General features: G+C 36.6%; 1 protein-coding gene across 2 annotated transcripts in view; it reads right to left on the bottom strand.

The window, feature by feature from the left end:
- ABCC9 (ATP binding cassette subfamily C member 9) overlaps positions 1-25,189 on the bottom strand; it is a 126,510-nt gene that overhangs the window by 74,664 nt on the left and 26,657 nt on the right. For both annotated transcript variants that reach the window (XM_029954498.1, XM_029954497.1), the window contains exons 10-15: positions 23,745-23,879; positions 21,572-21,734; positions 17,134-17,174; positions 16,105-16,247; positions 7,261-7,369; positions 2,734-2,841 (exon numbers count right to left, since the gene is read on the bottom strand). In XM_029954498.1, the coding sequence (XP_029810358.1) occupies positions 2,734-2,841; positions 7,261-7,369; positions 16,105-16,247; positions 17,134-17,174; positions 21,572-21,734; positions 23,745-23,879 (699 nt within the window). The remainder of the gene's footprint in view (positions 1-2,733; positions 2,842-7,260; positions 7,370-16,104; positions 16,248-17,133; positions 17,175-21,571; positions 21,735-23,744; positions 23,880-25,189) is intronic.

Genomic DNA, 25,189 nt, shown 5'->3' with positions numbered 1-25,189 from the left:
TTATAAAGAAGCTCACTAAAGCTAGGAGTAAGGAAATACCAAGTCAAAGTACAAAGAAAAGAACAAATTCAAAACTGTAAGCCCAGAAACAAGTAAGCTGCTTTCCCACAAAAGGGACAAGAAAAGCTATTTTAGAAGAACAACAGTAACATGTAAGAACGTGTTCTAAAAGATGCCAGTGTTTATTAGAAAGTTATAGTGATCATAACAGTGGAATTTGGGACAGAGAAACAAATGAAAGAAAAATAAATAAAGGCCAGCAATCAATCCAGACATATAAGATCCCTGACATGTGTATAAATAAGACTGCGCTGACTGTTGGCGGGGATGGCGACCAATATGTGGGGCAAGAGCAGCCAGATATCAGATAAAAACTATATCAGACCTTATTGACTCACTAATAAATGTAGTAAAAAATGCTAAATTTACAACCCAAATTATTTGTTACTGATTTCTCTCCTACATCACATCCCTTTTTCTTACCAAACATAATGTATCCTAGGCCGATTAAAGAACTAAAAGCGAAAGATGTAGCTTCAAAGATTTTAGGAGCTACAATAAGTCCTCTCTATGACCTCTGGTAGGAAAATTGTCTTGAATGAGAGAAAAAACAAATCATCAGCCATAAAGGAAAACACTGAAATGCTACATGGCAATGAGAACGAATGAAGTATGACTCCACAGGACAATCTGGATGAATTACACATATGTCATGAGCAAAAGAAGCAAAACACACACCCATACATGCATATCGTTAAACTTTAAACAACTACAGTGTGCTTTTAAGGAGGTGTGCCTAGCAAGGGTAATCCAGGAAACGATGACCATAAAAGTCAGCGTGGTGACTGTTTCTCAGAGACATGAGAGAGAACAGCAAATATGTGTGTTGGGAAGGCCTTCAGAGGACAATGGCAATGTTCTTTTCCTGGTGATAGTTGAGTAGGTGTTCACTTTTTCACTTAATGGTACATATACATTTTATGTACTTTTCTGGAGGCATGCTCTATTTTTTTATCTAATAAAAAATGATTCAAAGCACATCAGTTACTACCAACTTGAGAATTTCTACCATGGATAAAAACTTAAAGGCTTGCTGGTGGGCTTGAAACTGCAGTAGTCATTACTAAGCAGTTTTTCTGTTTTGCTTTTTGTTTCTGCAGAGTTTTGTGAGTGTGTGTGTGTGTGTGTGTGTGTGTGCATGCATGTGCATGACAGGTCAACTTTAGAAAAAAAATAATAGCCTCCATTTTTTACATTCAAAATAAAAACAAATTTAGCAAGGCACATGGAAAAGATGTGTTTTTAGATTCTTACAATATTGAACAGAAAATGTTAATAATAAAAACTGACCCCGTTTCTTCAGTCACGCATGCATTATTTGTTATCTGGGCATAACTGAAAGTAAGAAGCACAGAGGACCCTTCCTAGTTTCTCATTCCATACTTTGTCATGGCCTAGTATACCTCACACTCCATCCACACCTTAGAATTGTCCTGGGAACTACTAGAGATATTTATTTATTTATGTATTTTATTTTTTCTCTTTTTAATATAATTTATCATCAAATTGGCTAACATACAGTGTGTAACATGTGTAGAACTATTTTTTCATGATGCCTGGGTAATAGATAGATAGATGATAGATAGATAGATAGATAGATAGATAGATGATAGATAGATAGATATAACTTTCTAAGAGACTCTAATGTACAGCCAAGATTAAGAATTACTAAAGCTCTTTAAGATTCACATGTGACATGTTTTAACCTTGAAGGAACCATACTAAAATGGCATGTCTACTTCAAGACGATCAAACCACAGCTCACAGAGGCAAAGTAATTTGCCAAAAAGTCACACATCAAATCAAAGGCAGAGGTTGGGCTAGCCAGCATTCACTTAATCCAGCCAATAACACATTTCCTCCAATTGCTAAGTGCCTATTATGGGAGAAGCATTGTGTTAGGCAATACAGAGGGAGAGAGAGGGAGATTTAAATGTAGCCCTTGGCTCTATTATAGTCCCCAGTGAGGCTCCCCCACTCTCTGACTGGCCTGGGCAGCTCAGGGAGCTGGATAGCCCCAGCAGTCAATGCAGCTAGTTTTCTAAAAGGGCTAATTTCCAGGACACTGGCTACACCAATGTCCAAAAGCCCTGGACTGCTCAGGCATCTGTTCCTGCACAGCACTGACCCCTCCTTGGCCCTTATCCCCACCATCAGTCCTCAGCTGGTGATTCCCTGGTGGCCTCTTCCACCTAAGCACACTTGCTTGGGAGAGTACAAAGGGTGAATTGAAAGTAGATCAAAGGCACTTACTGGGAGGCTGGGTGAATGCATGCAACACTGGTGAGCCTCTCCTAGTTGAAGACAATTACTATCTAATTTATTTCCTTAAAATTTGGATTTCTAATATTGGTGTTCTCTATAAATCAACTAATTAAGTAGAGGAACATGCGTATGAAAGGAAATACGTTGGATGCTAGCTCCTAATACAGATTTAGAAGAAAGACTCACTCTCCTGCTATTAAAACCTAGTGCTAGAGCAAGAATTGTGGTTGTGAAGTGAGGAAGGACTTAGAAGTAAACTCATCAGAACACGTTTGAAAATGTTATGGGGATTAGTGATAGCTGTAAAGAGATTTTAAAGGCACAATTTAGGACACTTATACAGAACTTCACCATAAAATAGTAACACAAATGTTTCTATTTGTGCAATAATCCAGGAAATAAAATAACCTTTATTGCAATATCCTCTGTCTCTACAGGACGGAGACGCCGGGTTGATTGCTCATAGCTGTCCAGGTGATATCTTCCAGGCTGCTTCCTGTTTATAGTTTTCGGCTGCTGCATTCCAAGCAGGAAAAAACACACATTGAAGTTTTATGTAAAAAAAAAGAGGTTTACTAAACATTGTCATATTGCTACTTCACTTGAATTCTGAGAAAAAGAAATAAGTAAAGTAAGCGTGATATTTTAATTATTTCAATGGCTTCCAAATAAAAAAGCAAATAACAACAAAGTGTTAAGCTACCATTTTAAACCTAATTCACAAGCCTTTTAAGAAAAATAAAAAATACAAAAATATGTACTTGCAACAGATGGAATTTAAAGTGAGGAGACTTAAACTAGGTTTTGGGTACTCTTTCTTCAGCTCTCTGGATAAATATGCCTGTGCAGTAAAAAGCTTCATGCATGTCAAAGGCAAACAGACAAAACTCAGATTAAACTAGAATTTACTTGTAAGACTATCAGGCTTGTACATGCTCCAACAGTACATTTTTGATCACCCTCTGAATCAAAAGGATTTTGAATCTCCTACACTCATATAACTCAGATCAGGCTATGCATCACCCAAGGATCCACTATGGAGTGAGAAAAAACATAACAATCTGGGATATTTTTTTGTCCAAATATACATGTATATTGTTTCATAAGTATGCAAATACTATATAATGCTGATGTAAGCATAACAAAATAATCCAGTCTTTCCCAAATGTAATAGCATTCTTCCTGGTCAAAGGACGAAAGCATTCATTATACAGAGGATGCCAGCTGAGGTTGGACAGTCCTCACATGCTTAAAATGAATTTGAATTAGGTCATAGAAATTTGCTATTCTCTAAACTTGACCTCAATTTCGTGTAGATAGAGACACATAGCTAAAGAGAAGGTAGAAAATTCAGTTCTGTAAACTTCTAATTTAGAAAAATTTATAAGCTCAAAGTTTGTGCCAGGAATCTAATAAACAAGTATTTCAACAAAAAATATATCTGTCTTACTTAACTACCTTATGGATTTTACGACGGCTAAATAATATACTTTAAGACTGTTAAATTACCTATAAAATTAAAGCATTTTAGAATTATGAAACTTTTTTGGCCTGGTTTAACTTTTTGAAAAATCCACTGAATTCTACTATGGGAATTAAAAATGTCCTCAAATAATCAGTAATTTAATCCAAACAAGATATTGCTCTTCCAATTTCCATCAATTGTTATATCAACAGAACATCAAATTATCAAGTAGTACATTGCTAGGCTATGTGCAAATAAATACACAGATTAGAAAGGTACTGAGCAGAATTAGCAGTGACTCTGTCCCACAGAAAATACCGAATGCATTTAACTTAAAAAAATAGAGATTGTTCCTGAAATCTTATTTTAGTTTTGTTTTTCTTTTCACAGTCCCACAGATGACCCTGGAAGTACATCACATGAGATAACAGAAAGTCACTATCTTTTAACTAACTGTATCTCCCTCACTAGACAGGACTATGTCTTTACATAAATCCACTGTCTTCTAGAGTCTTTAATTCTATAGTAGTATTGCCCCAGAGGTCCAAAAGGAATGACGTCATATTCTTCACAAAACCAAGGAGAGGGTGGGAGGAGGAGATGTGTTGACAGAGATTTGAGTCAGAGTTCCACAGATGTAATTTGAAGAGAGTTTGGCTCTAGAATGTCACTAATTCTCCACGGAGATTCTACAGCCAAAACCACTTAACTCTAAGCTTTTACAGAATACATAGCATCTTAGGCTCTCAAGAAGAAGTTTCCATTAGTGTTATTTTCAAACACACAGCTTTTTTTCACTCCATTTAAAAAAGTTTGTTGTTTGTGGTTTGGCCCATCAGCAGTGATGAATGACCCAGAAAGACATCAGAAGTCCAGTCTGGTTTCAATAACCCTGAAGATATTGAACACACTTGAAGGGGATTCTTTTTTCCTTCCAACAACCTTTACTCAGTTCAATTTTTCTTCTATCTCTCATCTCATGCAAAAGGTTCTTCAGATTTCTCTAACTCCACAAACCTAACCTTCCACATCCCCGTTCTCGAGGTCATCCACTCTACTCATCCCCACGTCTCTGGGAGATGATCTAGTAAGTTCTATGTTATTTCCTACCATCTGAAAGGATGACAACACCGGTTCTAATCAAATACTTGACTTTCCTGCTGCTTCAAAGTGTTGACACACTATAATGTTTTCTTGTCTTTGGGTCCATGGCCACACAATAACAAACATTTTGAGGCATGGTTACTCCAGTGTATATAGGCACGGTGGTAGTTTCTTCTCAGACAAAATCACTTTCTCAATAAAATAACTTAATGGGGAGTAATAAATAACTCCAGAAAAGCAGAAGGAAACACCAAGTCTAAATATAGTTGACTGCTCATCTCAACTATTCTTAGTAGTTTTAAATATGATGTAAAGAAAAACTTAATATAGATTGACTTCCTGGTAAAAAGACTTTCGAAGCCTCAGTTAATTCCAGTCAAGAGATTGCATGTGCAATATTGTTTGGTAATGTAAATAGTAAGTATATTTATATTTTAATCTGATAGGAACATGAATAAATAATATTAATTATAATGTGACTCATTTTAGAATAACTTCTTTCTATATTTTATTGTTATGAAATATACATATAGATTTTAAAGACTTTCTTCAGAATTTTTCAGAAACACCTTTCAAGAAAGTGGTGTGATTGAGTCTATTCATTTAAATATTAACTAATGGCTAATGACTCTCAGTTTACATCTCCAGTGCTGATTCCTCTTTTTGCATGTCAATCAATATCTCAAAATTATCACATGCCAATACGCCTTTTGATTCTACCTCAGGGCCAACCTACTCACTTCTTAGCCTCCCTATCCATTTGATCAGCAAATCTTTATCAGCTCAACCTGAAAAAAAGCACACTGAATTTGATCACTTTCTCACAATGTCCACTGCAACTGCCAGAAAAACTAACTGTAACCATCATCTCTTGTAGCCTATGTGATTATAATAATCTCCTCACTGATCTGCCTGTTGTATTCTTGTTCCCATTGATTACTGTCAACCTAGTAGCCTACTAGTCAAAGTGATCTTTTAAAAATATAACCAAAATTATATTAGTCCCTACTCTAAAACCCTCCAATGGTTTTCTATTGCATGTCAATACAATCCAGACCCTCAATCCTTGTTCTTACCTTGTCTTCTCTCTCTATTCTTCACCAGGCTTCAACAATAGTGTCCCTCAGGTCCTTCAACACACCGAATTCATTCTCACCTTACAGTTTTTGCATCTACTAGTTCTCTGCCCGAAATGCTTTTTTCCCCCAGATCTTTGCTAAGCAGGGCTCAGCCCAAATGTCAGCTCTTTGGAGGGGGCCGCCTGGGAAATGACCCCTGCTTCCAGTATCCCAGTCACTCCCTCATACCTTATTTTTGTTTTCAAAGTGGAATTATCTCATTTTTTAAACTTATCATCTGACTCTTGCCTCAAGAAAGCAACCAAAACAAGGACTAAGTTGTCTGCCTTGTTCATAGCTATATCCCTGAAGTGGGGGTAGGCAATAAATCTAGAAACACAGGCAAGTACATGGTACATGTCACATTACATGTAACAAATACAGAACAAAATATATTGACCATGTTTCCAGGCTGTATGTAGATATTGAGTAAATATTTGTGTAATGGATAAATAAACTGGTTTAGGAGTTACAAGAGTCAGGTTTTAATTCTGGCTCTGCTGCTTACTAATATGGCTTTATTCAAGCCACACAATACACACACTCAGTATACTCAGTTGGAAAATAAAAATAGGTAATATAATGTTATTTTAAGTGAGTCAAAGATATGACTCACTTAAAAGATATACATCAAAAAGCACTTTTTAAACTAAAAAGTGTAGCTCAAAGGTATTAACAAATATGGTATGGGAGCTGTTAAGCTCGTTTAGTATTATTTTATATAAAGTTTTGGGTAGATAATGCTTTTTTAATGTTTATTTACTTTTGAGAGAGAGCGAGCATGTGTGCATGTGCAAGCAGGGGAGGAACAGAGAGAGAGAGAGAGAGAGAGAGAGAGAGAGAGAGAGAGAAAGAGAGAATCCCAAGCAGGCTCCACACTGTCAACACAGAAACCAATGTGGGGCTCAATCCCATGAACTGTGAGATCATGACCTGAACTGAAATCACGAGCCAGATGCTTAACAAACTGAGCCACCCAGGTACCCTTGGGGTAGACAATCTTTTATTTTTATTTTTCAGTTGAACATGTGATGTCCCTCTTGGGATAATTCTTTGATGATTTTCAAGCCTTATATATGTGTTTATAAATTTTAGACTTTTGAATTTTGTTGTAGAAGGAGGTGTCAATTTTTCTTCATATAGGTTAAAAGTAAAGCTTACAGTTTCTTCTAGTTCCACTCATTGAAAATCATCCAGTCTTGGGACTGTTACATATTCACAGCTTCAGTAACAAGAAAAAGCACCTACCACTGCAGTGTGTTTCTTACAGGACTCAAAAGGAAGAGAACCTTCACCAGTTCGCCAGCTGTCCTCACCAATCTCATCACTTAAGAGAAATTCATTCAGCTTTTGAACACTGCAAAAACCAAACAAACAAAAAGAAGGGGTTAAAAACATAAGTGCCAATGATGAAGTTCTACCAAAATAAACAAACATTTACTTCACCAATTATCTGTCATATTGAGCAAGCCACCTCTGAGAGTCACTGGGAGTTGGCATTGGGAAATGCCAACTGGGAATTTAGCTGAGTGGGACAAGCATCCTAACTAAACTGCCCAAGAATGATGGGCCCCCAGACCTGGGGACTTGCAATGCTATAACTAGAAAAGTATTAGAAAAACTAGAAATAATTTGTCACCTCCTTGAATTCAGTCAAAATTTTTTGCACTTTTTTTTGTAATTATGTTTCTTGTCAAAACCAGTAGAGTTGAGGAGGAACTTTAAACATAGAGGTTAAAAATAATAATGCCAATGAGATAAGTACCTATTATTCTAATTTTACAAATGAGGGGAAATAAGTTATAGAGAAGCTAAGTAGTCTGCTTAAAACCAGTTAGCATATAACACACAAATCTGGGGTCCAGGACCATTCCTCCATCTTGCTTAAGCACTATTCACTACACATATTTTCTGAACCTGGAAATAAGATGGGCTGCTAGAGAGTTGCTGCTCTGTGTTGGTAAAGGACCAGAGGCATCAGCATCACCCAGAGCTTACCAGGGACTCTCTGGTCCCACCCCAAACCCACTAAGTCACAATACTCATTTTCACAAGATGCTGAAGTGCTTCATAAGCATGTTACCACTCTCGAAGAGTGGTTTGCAAACATTCTTTTTGGTGCTTTTTCATTCTTGGGTAGGGCATGAGGCTTCTGGGCCCGCCGACCCTTCCCATTCTAATTTTTTCAAACCAGTGTTCTATAATCAGGAGCAAAAATAAAGAACCAAAGAAAACAATAGCATGATTTGAAAGCATCTGCCTATAAATAAAATAATATGCTAAAAAAATTCTGTGAAGCTGCAGAGGAAAAAAAATGCTCCTTTTAGCATGCTAGGATGCTGAAAGTAGATACACTGGTTTGGCACATGCAACATCAACCACAGGAGAAATGTTGATTTAAAAACTAGGAAATAAAGTTTTAAAACAAAAATCTGTATATTTTTTTTCATTTGAGCTTGCAGTCAAGTGCTTCCAAATAGGTCTGCAAAGCTTGTGTTGTGTGTGTGTGTGTCTGTGTGTGCATGTCTGTGTGTGTGAGACAGACTAATAAAATGAAGAAAAGTACATTCAACTCAGTTTGTTGCCCATCATCTTTAAGCCTGATGACACCACCTGCCATAAAAACTGCTTCTTTTCAATGGAAACATAAATGTAAATAAAATCCATTTCGGCAGTCTAGTTATTAGCTTCCAAAATGCATTTACAGAGAATGAAGAAGGATAATTGTTGAAGAAGAATTTTGACTGAATAATACTCTGTTGTCTGTATATACCACATTTTATTTATTTATTCATCCATTGATGGACATTTAGGTTGTTTCCACTTTTTGGCTATTGTGAATAACACTGCTGTGAACATGGGCATGCAAATATCCATTCAGGTTCCTGCTGCTTTGAATTTTGGGAGTAGATAACCTAAAGTAGAATTGCTGCATTGTATGGTGATTCTATATTTAATTTTTTGAGGAACCATAATACTGCACCTGCACCAGGTTCTGGAATTCCTGACACAATGTATTAGAGTTATGATAACATGGATGAACCTTGAGGACATTATAAGTAAAATAAGCCAGGCACAAGAAAGCTCACAAATATAGTGTGATTCCACCTATATGAGAGACCTAGAATAGTCAAATTCATAGAGACTGAAACTCAGTGGTGGTTTCTAGGGAGAAGAGGCAAACAGGGAGTTATTGTTTGATGAGTATAGATTCAAATGTGAGGAACTGAAGAAGCTCTGGAATGGACTGTGGTGATCGATGCACAGCAGTGCGAACGTACTTAATGTGACTGAACTATACACATAAAATGGTTTAAGTGGTAAATTTTATGTTATATATATTTTACTGTTACTAAAGAAAAGAATTTCAGACCCCTCAAAAAAGGAAAAAAGAAAGAAAGGAAGGTGGCAGAAATAGTGAGAAAAAGAGTTTTAATTTGTGTACTTTCTTTGAGTCTTTGTCAGCAAATACTAACCTTACAGAACTTATAGAAGATGCCTTAGAAATGCCTTATGAAATGGTAGTTTATAAATCTTAAGTGGCAGCTATTTCTTCTATGCTTTTTTAAATTGAGATATCATTGACATATAACATTTATATTAGTTTCAGGTGAACAATATAAGATTCAATACTTGTACAGCCATGTGATCATCACAATGTCTAGTTAACATCTCACCATACATAGATATAATTTTTTTTCTTGTGATAGGAACTTCTAAGATCTACCTCAGAAGAAGTAATAAAAGATCTTCTTTGCCTTAATAGATTTTAGTTGTCATTCTGTTCTTATATTTTGAAGAGTGTATTTTAGGAAGCACAGCTTTGCCATTCAAAAAATATATTTTAGGGGCACCTGGATGGCTCAGTAGGTTGAGCATCTGACTCTTGGTTTGGACTCAGGTCATAATCTCACAGGTTTGTGAGACACAATCCTGCATTGAGCTCTGCACTGACAGCATGAAGCCTACTTGGGATTCTCTCTCTCTGTCTCTCTCTCTCTCTCTCTCTGGCCCTTCTCCACACACATACACATGCATGCACACACCCACACATGCACGCACGCATGCATGTGCTTATGCTCTCTCTCAATATAAAAAAGTAAATAAATAAGTGAATAAACTTTTTTTAAGAATACATTTTAAACAATCAGACACTATGTCTTTGCACACAAAGGAAGTCCAGAGGCCAGGCTCATTTGCCTTTGTAACTCTATGTCTACGTTCCTGGTGTATATTACTCAATGAATGCTCAATAAATCAAAGAACAAATAAACCAAAGAGTCACACATTAAGTAAAGTCAGTTGATTCAACTCTCCATTTCACTTTTCTAGTACACACACAAATATTACTGAAGCTTTTATGGAATTAATGAGCCCAATTCTTGCTAAACATCAGGAAGCAGTGGTCTCTGAGTGTAACTGGGGCATGGAGAAAACTTTCTTTAAACTCTATAACACCCCACTTTGGAACTCCAATTACAGTGAATAACAGAGGATCCTAAGATGAACACTTCTCTGAACCTCTTCTTCCTTTCCCCACCCTTGCCCCCATCATTCTAGGCTCAGGGTCCCTGGCATTACTGTTTTGTAATTTTTTTATTATCGTCTGTCTCTCCCATTACACCGTGAACTTTTTAAGAGCAAAGATTTTCATCTTCAGAATCTATCCCCCTGAGAAAAATACAACACAGTAATTTCTCAAGAGGTGTCTGGTGAATGAATAAATGGGTAATACAAAAGCATTTCTTATTCATAGGAAGTCCTTTCAGAAATCACTGTGGCAAAGTAATTATGGAAAATGCAGGAATCCTGACCAGGGGTGAAGTAATTTCCACCATGCTGCCAGGATTATGTATTAAAAATACATTCATATCCCTAAAATAACAAATGGCACTCCTTTGCCTTCAGTGTCCTTAGATCATTTTTACAGGATGATCAGGATCTTACTCTTCAGCTTCATCCCCTGCCACTTTGCACATCAGAAATTTTCACCAATTACACTCAACTACATTTACTCCTCTGAGTGTACCAAAATCTCTCCCCTACTTACTCAACCCTTCATCATTAAAATGTTGCTCTCTCAGATTGAACATGTTTCCCTTTTTTCTTCAACTGATCGAGTCCTACCTATTCTTTAAGGTCTTACAGTGGAACCACTGTTTTAAATCTTCACTGACCAGACTGTCTGTCTTTTCTCTCAATGAGCTTTAGTGAGCCTCACACATGAGCCCATGGCATTCTGTGTAGAGCTCTGTAATAGCATAACACATCATATTGTTCTTAGTTTTCCTTCTTGGTCTCTCCAACTAGACTGTGGATTCCCTGCAGATTTCACTCAACCATTCATCTTTGCAATCCTAATACCTAGCAATGTACCCAAAGTATTAACAAATGCATGTAGACCCACAGAAGTTATCTCTCTGAAGCACAAAGTGAGGATTAATAAAATGGGGGGTAAATTAGTAAAACAGAAATTGGTAGAGTCCCTAAAATATGTAGGCAATGTGCTGGGCAGTCTTCATATAGTATCTCATTTAATTGTCTCAATTGCCATAAGCATGAGCTATTATTGTGCTCATTTGGTAAGTGAGGATGTTGAGTTATAAAGACACTAAATAATGCACTTGAAGTTAAACACTGTATATTAAATGGCAATACTAGGGTTTGACAGCAGGTGTATTTGATACCAACCAATTTCCTAGTCTGCCTCCACCATTTTTATAGTTCAGTGTTTTACTAATTGTAGATAAAGCTTGAGTATTTTGGACAGGTGCTATTATGTTCATTAGGAATAAATGACTTTGTACTGACAATTGTGTGCTTTTCTTGTAGGAACTATGAAATTTTTGTAAACAAGGACCAGGTATGCATGCTCTATGATATGCATGTATGCATACTCTATGATCAATATCAGTGACAATTTATTTGATCAAATGTAACTGTAGTGAACTAGCCAAGCTTACATTCCTTTCTGAGGTACATGAGAAGAAGGATATAAGGTTATTTTCCAACACAGTAAGGGATTGGTTTTACACATTTTTCTCTTAGCGAATAATATTTTTGGACATATACATTGCATGATGCATCAAATACCAGAAACCTTAACTGAAATTATTTATAAAGGAAACAACATATTGACATATATGTCGACAGAAAAGTAAAAACACATAAATCATTTCCTTACAAATAAAGCAAAGTGGAAAAGTGAGGCAAGCATCTTGGAAAATCACTCTTACTCAAGTTTTTAATATTTTATTTTGTTATCATTTAAATGTTTATTTATTTTTGACAGGAAAAGAAAGAGGGAGACAAGGGATCTGAAGCAGGCACTGCACTGAAAACAGAGAGCCTGATGAGGGCCTCAAACTCAAGAATGGTGAGATCACGACCTGAGCAGAAGACAGATGCTTAACCAGCTGAGCCACCCAGACACCCCAAACTAAACAGTTTTATTATTATTTTTTAATGTTTATCTATTTTTCAGAAAGAGAGAGAGAGAGCACACAACCAGGGGAGGGGTGGGAAGGGAACAGAAGATTTGAAATAGGCTTTGGGCTGACAGCACAGGGCCCCTGTGGGGCCCAACCTCTCGATCTGTGAGATCTTGATCTATGCTGAAGTCCAATGCTCAACCAACTGAGCCATCCCAGGCACCTCCCTGCCCCGAACTAAATATTTTTAAAAGAAAGTGTAGAATTTTCATGTAGGAAAGAATTTTACATGGCATGGAATTTTCCTACAATGGAGAAGTTTATGAGTCTCTTACAGAAATGTATAACACGAGTTTGGAAGTATGCTACACCCCATTCTAACCCACTGAATTTCAGAATGCATTTAAGAGTGCAGTGGAGATCTTACGACCTCCACAGTCTTGAACAGGAGGTTTCAAAATCAGCTCACCAAAGTCTCCGATTATAAACAGGCTGCTCAGCTCACTGTGGGCCAACTGGCATCAAAGACTGGTCATGGGCTCCCAGGCACAGAAGGAAATGCCAAGCCCAGTCAAAATTGGGAAAAAGCTCATTTGGGTTTCCAGAACCAGCACATGGGGGGGAGAGCCCCGGCCTCTCTTGTTGGTTGGTCATCTCTGTAGGACCGAAAAAGCAACCACTGAGACTCATTTTAGAGAAGTGAATGTTTATATGCTGATTCTATTCGGCCTATGGCTTGGGAAATCTGGAGCTGAGCCCTGAAAACAGACTGGTCTTTATCAAACTGGCAAATGCCTTTCCCTGAGATATAAAAATGAAAGAGTGCTATGCAGAAATATACAGTGAACAATATCCATTCTCAACTTTACTGGGATTTACTACAGCAGGATAGTATACTTTGAAGTGGGAAGGAACTCCTAGGTTTTCTGATGGGTTTTTTTCTGTTATTATTTTTTTTTCCAAATACACTCTTAAAGTCTTTTTGATGCTTGGTAACCTCCTGACATCAGAGAAGTTATCTGTTAAAAGTTATCAACTAACTGTTTTATATCCCCACTTGTGGTACAAAGTCAAATTCCAATTAAAAATGAAACCATGAGAGGGACAGCTATTAAATGGAGAAAATGAAAATAAGGACCAAAATAGCAGACTTTGGCCATTTATCAATTTTATTGTTTGAAGTAGCTTCCCTTCCAGAGCACTGCCTAATTTGGAAGTGGTGCTACAAAAATCAGTCAGTGTTCTGCACAACTGTTTCAGAGGCAGAACAGTAAGAAAAGAAAATGAGGCAGATGAGGCCAGAGGGCCTGCTCTTTAAACTCTAACAGTTCCAGAATTGGTTACTAGTGACGCAGCTTACAGAAGAGGATTGAAATTATTTTGTGATACTACTGTAACTAAAAAGAACCTAAGTTTACAAAAAAATGCATAAGCATATGAATGTTATTTGGTAGTAAGCCATTGTTAAACCAATATAAACTATTGCCTAAAACTGAAGATTCTGATATTTTAAGTATCAAATACTAGTTTTCTTAGTAATACATAGCCATTGGGAAAAGACCATACAAGAAATGTTCACAATTGCTATCAACAACAACTCCAGTCTTCATATATTTAAGAACTCCATTTTCCCATTTTTCTCAGTATTGCAACATCTTAACATTTCTTTCAAAAGCCAGACATGATATAACTGTTTATGAAACACGCTGAGGTTTTATAAAGTTTATAAGATCTTATACAATAAGGAAAGTACTACTTTAAGACTTTCTTGTTTGTAATGCAGCACAAGATGCAGTAGACTGTGGCACAAAAAGCATTATATGATATAGTTTGGTAGCATACTTATTTATACAATACAAAAATAATAATGGGAAAATGGTCATTATCACAGCACATTTATTTTTATTGTTGTGCATTGTGAGAAACTGTATGTCTGAGACAAACTATTCACCGGTTAAAAACACTAGAGAGCACTTTTAAAATGAGCAAAATGTGCAGTGGTTTTGCAGTCTTTTCATTTGCAGAAGCCATGAGCCTTATTTGAACTTTCTTCCAGATTAAATTAAAACAGTGTCTATGTGCTGATGGGAACACTGACCATCACTGTTAGTGCAAATATAAACGACACAGCTTCACTGGGAAGTATTATGGTCATTTTCATTTTAAAAAATCTTAAAAATGTGTATGCCTTTTGACCTATCACTCTCTAAATGTAAAGCAACATAACAATATTCACTAAGGACCTTAAAATATGCTTATTGTTTATATAATTGAACAACAAAAATATAATAATCTAATGAAGAGAACGGGCAGAAGACATGAATAGACATTCCACCAAAGAAGACCTACAGATGGCCAACAGACACAGGAAAAGATGCTCAACATAATTTATCATCAGGGAAATGCAAATCAAAACCACAATGAGATTATCACCTCATAGTGTCAGAATGCCTGAAATCAAAAACACAATAAACAACAAGTGTTGTCGAGGATGTGGGGAAAAAGGAATCATCTGCACTACTGGTGAGAATGCAAACTGGTACAGCCACTGTGGAAAACAGTATGGAGGTTCCTCAAAAAAATTAAAAATAGAAGTACCCTGCAATCCACTAATCTCACTACTGAGTATTTACCCAAAGAATACAAAAACATTAATTCGAAAGGAGTTATGCACATCTATGTTTATTGAAGTACTATTTACAATAGCCAAATGACGGAAACAGACCAAGTATCCATTGACAGATGAATGGGTAGAGAAGAAATCTCTCTCTCTCTCTCTATCTATCTAAAGAGATATATACATACATATGCACACATACACAATGGAATATTATTCAACCATAGAAAAGAATGAAATCTTGCCATTTGCAACAATGTAGATGGAGTTAGAATGTATTATGCTAAGCAAAATAAGTCAGAGAAAGACAAATACCATATAACTTTACTCATATGTGGAATTTAAGAAACAAAACAAATGAACAAAGAAACAAAAGGCAAACTCAGAAACGGATTCTTAACCATACCGAACAAAGTGATGGTGAGTGGGGGAGGGGTTAAACAGGTGAAGGGATTAAGAGTACACATATCTTGATGAGCACTGAGTAATGTATGGAATTATCGGATCACTATATTATATACCTGAAATTAATATAACACCATATGTTAACTATACTGGAATTAAAATAAAAACCTTAATAAAATTTTTTAAAATATACATACTGTTTAAACTAGTATCCCCACTTCTAGAAATCTGTCTTAAGAAAATAGTCAAAGAAAAGTTTAAAGATAAAGATGGATGTTTATCTCAATGTTAGTTGTATTATTTATGTTAGGTAGAAAGTAGAAACATTCCAAATGCCCAGTAAGGAGGTAATTATTAAATAAAGTATTTCAATATAATAGACTATTATATAGTATTACATCATGCTCTTAATGAAGTAAGTGAAGTAAGGAGTCAAAAGCTACATAAATTCAAAATTTTTACTTTAAAATCAATTATTTTCATCTAAAAATAACTGTAAAAGACTGAAAAGTCGCGTATTAAAATGTTAACAATGGGCAGCGATTTGAATGTTGTTTCTTATACTTTTTCAAGTTTACTACCATTAGAACATATTATCTCCATAATCAGGCAAAGAACTCCCGACATTCCAGTGCATACCTTATGATGGCTTTGACTGCAAATCTGACCACTGTAGAGAGCAGGAACAGTGGGGTGACCAGGATATGAAAGAGAGACAATGAAGCAAAGGCCTCTGCAGGTTTTAGATTGTTCCCACTGGCGTACGCATGTGTCACAAATGTCTGTGCAAAGAAAGAAGTTCTTTAGAGAGAGCTGGAGAAACTTTCACAAATTCTTACATTCAACTTTAGAAACCTAACTTATTCTGCTACCCCAATATGTCCATTGCAAATACGAAAACTATTGCTTTATCCAAATTACTCCCCAGGAAAAATAATACTTGTTATTGGTAGAGTTCTTAATGGTTTACATGCCGTCTTAGCAAGAAACTTGTGAGAAGGGAAGAACAGATTCTCCTTACAGATTAGGAAACTGACTTCTGTCAAATTACTGAGTAGGGGGAGTAACTGTGAAGTGAACCTAGAGTTCTTAGCAACCAGTGGGTTCTTTCCAACCAATACTAAATTTCCTAAAAGAAAAATAAGATGTTCCGTTGCTTTAGGGTCCCTATTGTGTATCGTTACAATCTTGCCAGCAATGGTGTTTGATGCAGACATATTTACATTTCTAAATGACAGGTTTGTCCTTTTAGTCTGAAATATAATGTAATCTTCTGGTTGTTGATCTAGCACGATTCTGATGTAAGAATGTCTGGGAACCAGGTCGTGAAGATTAGAGCAGTTAGTTCTCTACTACTATTAATTTTGCTCCCCAGAGCAATTTGACAATGTCTAGGGTGGGTTAATGGCCTCTAATTGGTAGAGACCAGGGATGCTGCTATATGTCCTCAGGCAGAGGAAAGGCCCTAACGACAAACAATTATCTGGGCCCAAAAGTTCATAGAGTCACAGTTGAGAATCCCTGGATTAGAACTATTACGACGGGGGCTGCGAAGAGAAAACTGGCAGAGGTGAAGTAATGTATATTACCACCCACACTTTCCTGCTCACGAATCATTTCTAAACACTGACTCAGTTCCATGTTCAAAAGCAAGAGAAAGTTTCTTACAGCGAGAACAGCTGCAATGGGGATTGCCGCATTCATGAAGACTGTGGAAAGAAATCGAATACATCAGGTTTGTTCAACTGGGAAATATTTTCAGTAACTTAAATTCATCATCTATTATTACTTTAACTTTCCTTGAAGACAGAGAGGACCAAGTGCCTTTTGTCTAGAGTCCACAAACATTTCCCAGTTGGTATCTCCTTGGGAAATGAGCTCCCCCCACAGGTGTATGAGCTCCCCGCATATGAGTCTTAATTAGAAAACATTTTCTCTTACTGAAAAGCTTTTTTTTTTTTTTTTTTTACAAAACGTAACAGGCTGAAAATTTCAGATAAAATGCATCTTTAGTGGTGCAAATTATTAAACTTTACCAAATGTGCATTCTTAGAGTATTCCCCATCTATATTTCACGTGGTCCCTAAACTAACTTAAATGTATGAAAATTAAGCTATTACATAGATAAAACCAAGAATTTGACATCACTTCAAATTCTCCTTCTAAAAGTAATATTTATTTTCACATACGGATCTTTTGCTTAACAAAACAACTCCATATCCTGAACCCTCTGCTAGTTTAAATCTCTCTCCAGAAACATATTGCACTAATACTTGACACGCATGATATGCATAACTGAAACAGAAACTCATAATTTAGGCTAAATTACTAGTATTTGGAGTCCACAGTAAAATACAAAGCCAAATTGATAATGTGTAGTTAGAGTTTTTATAAACCTAGAATTCTAGGGACTAGGGACTAAACGATTAAGTGAATTACTAACAGAGTAAGAGCTAGAACCTAGTTTTCTTGACATACAGGAGAGAATCTACCCACAAATAAGTCGTCATCGGTCCTCATGATCCATTCTCATGAACTACCCTGACCGCTGAACACAGAATCAGATGGTGCTTTTGCAGGTCCAGATGTGGCTTGGTTATCACATCCAAATTCTTGTATAATACTGGGAATCCAAACACTGCTCTGAGTTTTATAACAGCACAGATGAGGAGCTACGTTTCTGCCTCCATCTTCTTTCTCTGGCTATTGTCACGCTGTTCTCTATCTCTTCCTTTTCCCCTCATCATTGTTTATAATTCATTTTATAGTCCACATCTTCAATAAGTAATCTACCCATGATGAGGAAGCAAAAACAACTGCTATTTGATGGAAAAAAACATTTATGCAGCAATCTGCACCAGGGTCGTGTAGCAGGTACCCTTCCTATCCCATTACAAAGATGAGACTGAGGAGCTTCAGGTCACACAGCTAGAATTCAAACCAGTAAAGTCTGGCGTCTCAGACTGCTTGCCACCACTGTGCTCTGCTACCAACAAGTCACCATCATTGAGGTATGGTAAGAGTGCTCTACACACATTCTCGTATTTAATGATCACAACTACCACACACCATAATAAGGAAGCAGTTTAGGAGGACGAGTAACATGCAAGATTCCAAATGAGGAGATGATAGAGCTTGGATTTAAATGCAGATCTAGCAAAGTGAAGAGAAAAAAATATAATACTGTCTTTTCATCTTTTACCAATGGATTAAATCCATAAATAGCACATGACCATTTGGTAATGGAGACTAGGAAATTAATAGAAAATTTCTCTTCTCCTCAGATATCGTTTGAACTGGCAAGATTACTGATTCACAAAAGCTGGGTCTCCTGTTCTCCTGGTGGGTGTGCTGTTTAATTTTGCTTTTCAATATTTTCATATACTCCTGATTGAGCACTTTTATGTTTCAGGTACTTTTCTAAACACGTTATCCATACTATCTTATTTAGTTCCCCAAGATCCTCTTAATACTTCCCGGCTTCCTGATGAGAAAACTGAGACGACTACCGAAGACTGACCAAGGCTGTCGAGTTGCCATGTTGCTGAGTCAGGCTTTCATTTTGGGTCAGTTCGCTTTGTAAGACCCAACAGTAACCACTTTGTTAGACAGTTGACTTTTTTCTTTAATTATTTTTGTCTTCTTATGATGCTTTAAAAATACTATTTATAAAATGTTTTTAACAGTTACTAAACAGTGTCACATTCACTGCCTCATTTTATTCTCACACCAATTTTTAATTTTTTTAAAAAAATGTTTATTTTTGAGAGAGACAGACAATCTGTGAGTGGAAAGGAGTAGAAAGAGAGGGAGGAACAGAATCTGAAGCAGGCTCCAGGCTCCCAGCTGTCAGCACAGAGTCCGATTTGGGTTTTAAACCCACAAACCATGAGATCATGAGCTGAGCTGAAGTCAGACGCTTAACCGACTGAGCCACCCAGGCCCTTTACACCAATTTTTAGATGAGGAAACTGAGGGATGGAAGTTGGTGAGCACTAAGCCATTTGCCAGGTGCTTGGAATGAGGTAATGAGTATGAAGCACTTGACATCATGCCTCGAATAGAATCAACAACCCAATCAACATGTATAGCATTCATTATTTTGATCTTTACTACAGTCCTACATGGTAGATATTATTATCCTCTCACATTACAGATGAAAAAATTGAGGCTTGGAAGACATAAGTAACTTGGTCAAGGTCATACCGCTGAAGTGGCAGATTTGGGATTTATAGCCAATTCTATGCATCAACCATAGTTCAAGCTCCTAATCACCAAGAATACTGTATTTAAGCACATCATAAAACTTAGAAGTGCCTGGGTGGCTCAGTCAGCTAAGTGCCCAACTCTTGTTTTCAGCTCAGGTCATGAGCTCACAGTTAGTGAGTTTGAGCTCCATGTTGGGCTCTGGTTAACAGCATGAAGCCTACTCGGAATATTCTCTCTCTCTCTCTCTCTCTCTCTCTCTCTCTCTCTCTCTCTCTCTCTCTCTCTCTGCCCCCTCCCACTTGTACTTTCTTTGTCTCTGTCAAAATAAATAAACTGAAAAAAAAAAAACTTAAACATGGTCCAACTGGAATTTTACATCATTGACTCAAGAATTTCTGCTACCTATCATATATACATTCTTCTGCATTTTTACCTTCATGATTTGTTGTTTTTCTCCCCTATCATGGCCTCTTCCATCCTCTCCTTTTGTATCTGACATTCAAAAAACAATGTAAATCTCATGACTCATGTCTGGAGACAGGCAAACTGGATTAACAACCCAACTTTAGTAGGTAATTGATCTAAGGGAAGTTCAAGTTACTTAAGCTCTCTCCACCTCAATCTTTTAATATCTAAAACAGAGTTAATAGTAGAATCTAAATCACTGGAATGTTGGGAGGACTAAATAGGATGATATGTGTGAAGCTACTTATGGCAATAATTGGCTGACCATCTCAATGTATTTTTATTTTGTTATTATTTCTGGCTGCATCCATCCTTCTCATGAGTATTTCAGTCTACTGCAAAAAGGAATGTACTCTCAGGATCACCAGCTTACAATACTATTTTATAAACAAGTGGATGTCAATATTTCATCTTCTAGCATTTGGACACCATATTAGCAGTGGTGCAGAGCTGGAAGATAAATCTCCTTCCCATTTCATTTCTAATGCATCAGGCATTAGGGCTAGAATAAAAGAAATTTATAAACCAAATATTTTCTCTAAATTTATTTCACCAAAGAAGTATTTGTAATCACTAAGAACTAAGTTAGTTTAGAATTTGAGAGGAAACGATTTATAAATCTACAAAAGTGTAATTTGTTCAAGGTCTTGGGAACAATAGAGATAAGTAAAACTGACACATAATGTTGGTGGGAGTAGTTAGGCTAAATGTGTAAGAAATGTACTAACATAAACATAATTATTCTTGAGAGTACTCAGTGTCACTCTGAGGGAAAAAACAATTTTTAAATGATTGCTTTATAAAAATTAGAGTTGAAGATAAAAACCCTCCACATTTAAAAGTTCTTGAAAATGTATTGGAGAAGAGAGTTTTATGTGAATGTAATTTTGGAAGCACTGAAATTTTTTTCCTCCTGGATTTTTCAAAATAATAGCATTCTAAGTATAATATTCAAGAAATTATAACATCATAAGCTCTCAGAGAGGTAAGACAACTGCAGATAATTTTTGAAGATCTTTGAAGATAAGAAGGTCAATAATAATATAGTCAAATCAACTTAACTAAACTTCTACTGAAAACCTACTATTCATCCCAACTGTAACTGACGGTGATTTCAATCACAGGTACTATGCTAATCCCATCCCATTTTACAGATTAAAAAAAAAAAACACAAAAAACAAGGATTTCAGATGTAAAGTAACATGACAAAAGCACACATCTTATATTGAATAAAATTTAGGTCTACCTGACTCTAAGTCTATGATAACCCTGTTTTTTAATTTAAATAGGCTCATGTGGCTAGTAGCTACTGAACAGCACCCATGTGGAAAATAAATGAGCTTCCTCTGATGAGTAGAATGTCTCAGCGAATACCATCTAAGCTGAATAGGCCCCATGTTTTTTGGTGGTTCTTATCACCACGGCAACTTACTGGAGAGTGATGTATAAAGTGCAAAGGTTTTGAGACTGGACAGTTCTTTCATTCTTGTTTCTTCTACACTTTTACAAAAGATGTGCTCCCAGGCATATAACTTTAGAAGTTTGATGCCTTTCAATATTTCATTTGTTTTCTTCAGTCTCTCAGTAGAGTAATCCTATAAAACAAAGAAATAGAAAACAATGCATGCTGTATCCAAGTGAATCAAACATGCAGAACCATATATACAGAAAACAGGGATGGACCAGATCTTGATTTCTGCCTGGCTCTGCTGCCACTTGTGGCTTTGGGATCCCCAGGACAAGGAGTTAAATCCTCTGAGCTTCCACCGCTGATTGTAAAATGAAGAGTTGAATGAAATGGCTTCCAATTTCTTTCCACCTAAAACCTCTCATGTTTCTGTTACCTTGAGTTAAATTAATGCAGTTTCTTTAAGTCTCATGTGGTTTCCTTATATAATGTCTACAGATAGTAATTATAAACATCTAGGGAACTGATACAGAGATTTCCAATGGTTTCTTCTAACATCAAACTCATTTTATTCTCTCTTCAGCACTATCACTCATAGTTAGAAGAAAAGAAAACAATGAATGTAAGAAAACTTAGTTTGCTACTTATTTGGGAATGTCAGGGTTGTGTATGTTCACACTGTGTGTGTTCACATTGTGTCTTCATGAATCCAAAGCTACTTATTTTAACTTCAAGAGATTTCTGCATACTTCTTCATAAGCTCTTAAGGGCTACATTAGATTTACTAATTACTAACAGTTTGGGTTAAGTGTAAAGAGATTTTTAGCAGTTACAAGAGGCACTATTTACTCAGCCATTGCAATTTCCACCACCATAAAATATTAGATTTTCCAGTAAGGTACATTATGACCTATAAACTATCAAAAAGAGCAGCACAAATGACCAAAAGGCAGGTAGGAGGAAGGAAAAGTAGCAAATAGCTTGATTTTTATTCACCTTCTAGTCTCTACTGGGTCTTAGATGACTATCAAATGACTGATACATGAGTAAATAAGTACAGTATGCCAGCTAAATGAAAGACAGATGTTTGAGGATAGTGCTGTCTCCACTTTGTGTTCCTCTTCCTCACCTCTCTGTATTCATGTCCTAAAGTAAAGACGGGTAGATGGCTCAGACAGAAATGAGTAACCTCACCAGAAGCAGCAGAAAAACAAGTGATAAAAACCACGTGCATGACATTTAACTTGCTTGTCACAGTAGAAACCAGCTTGGGAAACAATTCTATCAGTGGCAGCAACCCTACATTTTATGCCTGATTTACAGACAGACTTGCTCATATTTAATCAAACTTTATTTCTGAACATGCTGTCAACATTTTTATTATTTGCAAATATTTCTTTAAAAGAAGCCAATTCTTGCTCAAATAAAATGATTTTATGGCAAACTGAAGCCAGAGGGGTCAACAATTGGGCTTTTTCTTGCTTGCCAAGTTGACCATGAACATATTCAGCCTGAGCAGCTGCCACTGAAATATATCAATGTAACTTTGTAGACCATCACGTGGTTTGATCAAGTCTAGGGATATTTCACTTCAGATACAATAAACCTGATGCTTTATTTGTTCTTTGATCCAATTCTCCCATGTTGAAAATTAACATCCAGTGTGTCAAAATAGACTTAAATACATCCTCTAGACCAATGATCTAGAAGAAAATTCAAAGCCTCATCACCTCATGGCACTTAAAACCATCAGGAATTGTGATTCTGGCATTTTGAGTTTAGGATCAAGTGATACATTTCAAATCCACTTTTTAAAAGTGTCTTTGTGAGGCTCCTGGGTGGCTTAGCTGGTTAAGCTTCCGACTTCAGCTCAGTTCATGATCTCATGGATCCGTGGGTTTAAGTCCAGCCTCCGAATTTGCATTGACAGCACGGAGCCTGCTTCAGATTTTGTCTCCCTCTCTCTATCTGCTCCTCCCCCACTCAAGCTCTCTCTCTCTCTCTCTCTAATAAATATAAACATTTAAAAGAAAAGTGTTTTTGCAATAGAGCAGGTACACATTTGCTGCCTAAGAATTGAAATGAAACATCAAGTTTCCAAATTATTCTGAGTGGCATGTATTAATTTCCTATTATTTTGAAAATGAAACTGCTTACTAGATTTTTCTAGTCAAGTTTCCAAAAGATGTTGACTTACAAGGGTGCTCTTCTGAGCCTCTGCCAATTTTGTCGCGATGAAGTACTGAATGGGTGCCAGAAGCACAATGACAGCTGCCCCAACCAATGCACTTGATCCAAGTAAATTATAGAGCAGAATCACTCCCATGATAATCTAGAAATGAAAACATATGGAAAAGGAAAAATGAACAGGGGTGTGGATGCTGTTGCATGAAAGGAAATACATTTTGGTAAAAATGTAGGATTTCTTAATTCTTAATTAACTAATATATTTACTTGGAAGTCAACTCAACTATTGGCAGTTGGGTTTTACTATGAGCTTTTGGGGGAAAGCTATGGAGTTGGAATTTATTGTTAGGATCATGGTCTGCACCACTCATGTCAAACCAGTCTGCTGCATGAAGCTATAGACTGGTCCTGTGATGTTTCCGACCTTGGAAGGCAGTCTTCACATTTTTAGGACATGAAATGTTTCTTGAAAATGTTACCACCTGCCATAACTTTGATATTTTACATTTTCATGGAATTGTACCGACTTTTCCAGGTGGGAAGGATGGAAAGCAGGAGGCAACATCATAATGTGAGTATGAGATGGTTGTTTGCAGACTAAAGGAATAATCTGAACTCCTCACATCCTCAGTGACCCCAGAAGTGACTTGATGACTTGATTTGACATAAAACTGTGGAGAAGCTAAAGGTGGTGCCCCATCATACTTCATTTCCCTTTTAATATTTATTTCCCACAGGCGCCTAGGTAGATCAGTTGGGTAAGCAACAGACTCTTGGTTTTGGCTCAGGTCATGATTTCAGGGTTTCAATGGGTTTGAGCCCTACATCATGCACTGTGCTGGCAGTGCAGAGCCTGCTTAGGATTTTCTCTCTCCCTCTCTCTCTGCCCCTCCCCTGCACATGCTGTCTCTGTATCTCTCAAAATAAATAAGTAAATTTTTTTAAAAAATTAAAAAATTATTTCTGAAAAGCCAGGGCTGACCCACATAAGCCAACCCTCTATGGTTTGTCACTTTCTTCTTTTTCCTTTAAAATTTAAGATTTGACCCTGCAATCTTCTCTCCCTGCTATTCCCCCACAATAGCTCAGATTATCATGGCTAAAAATGTCAGCTAATGAACTATATCCATGCAGTTAAAGCATTTATCTCTTGAGTGTATGCCAATGGCAACAGCTTAATAGTGGCCTTTTGGAGGCAAGTGCACATTATTTACTGACTGACCAATTAGGCTTTTTAAGAATTCCAATAAAAATAAAAGTTTTCTTAACGTCACTCATGATGCAATCATTTAGAGGCAGCCTGGAATTTTTGGTGCACTTTAAATTATACCACGTAGGCAGCTAATTGACTTGTATATAAGTACACTTTGATAAAATAAGACTGAGTATATTTTAAATCTTTCTTTGTGGCAAGCACTGCACATGATAAACACTTTTGTTTCTCTTGTATTTCCA

The sequence above is a fragment of the Suricata suricatta genome, chromosome 10 (genome assembly GCF_006229205.1).
Source record: "Suricata suricatta isolate VVHF042 chromosome 10, meerkat_22Aug2017_6uvM2_HiC, whole genome shotgun sequence".
In the NCBI taxonomy this organism is placed as follows: domain Eukaryota; kingdom Metazoa; phylum Chordata; class Mammalia; order Carnivora; family Herpestidae; genus Suricata; species Suricata suricatta.
Note: the sequence above shows the minus strand (reverse complement) of the source record. Positions and strands in the feature narration are given on the sequence as shown.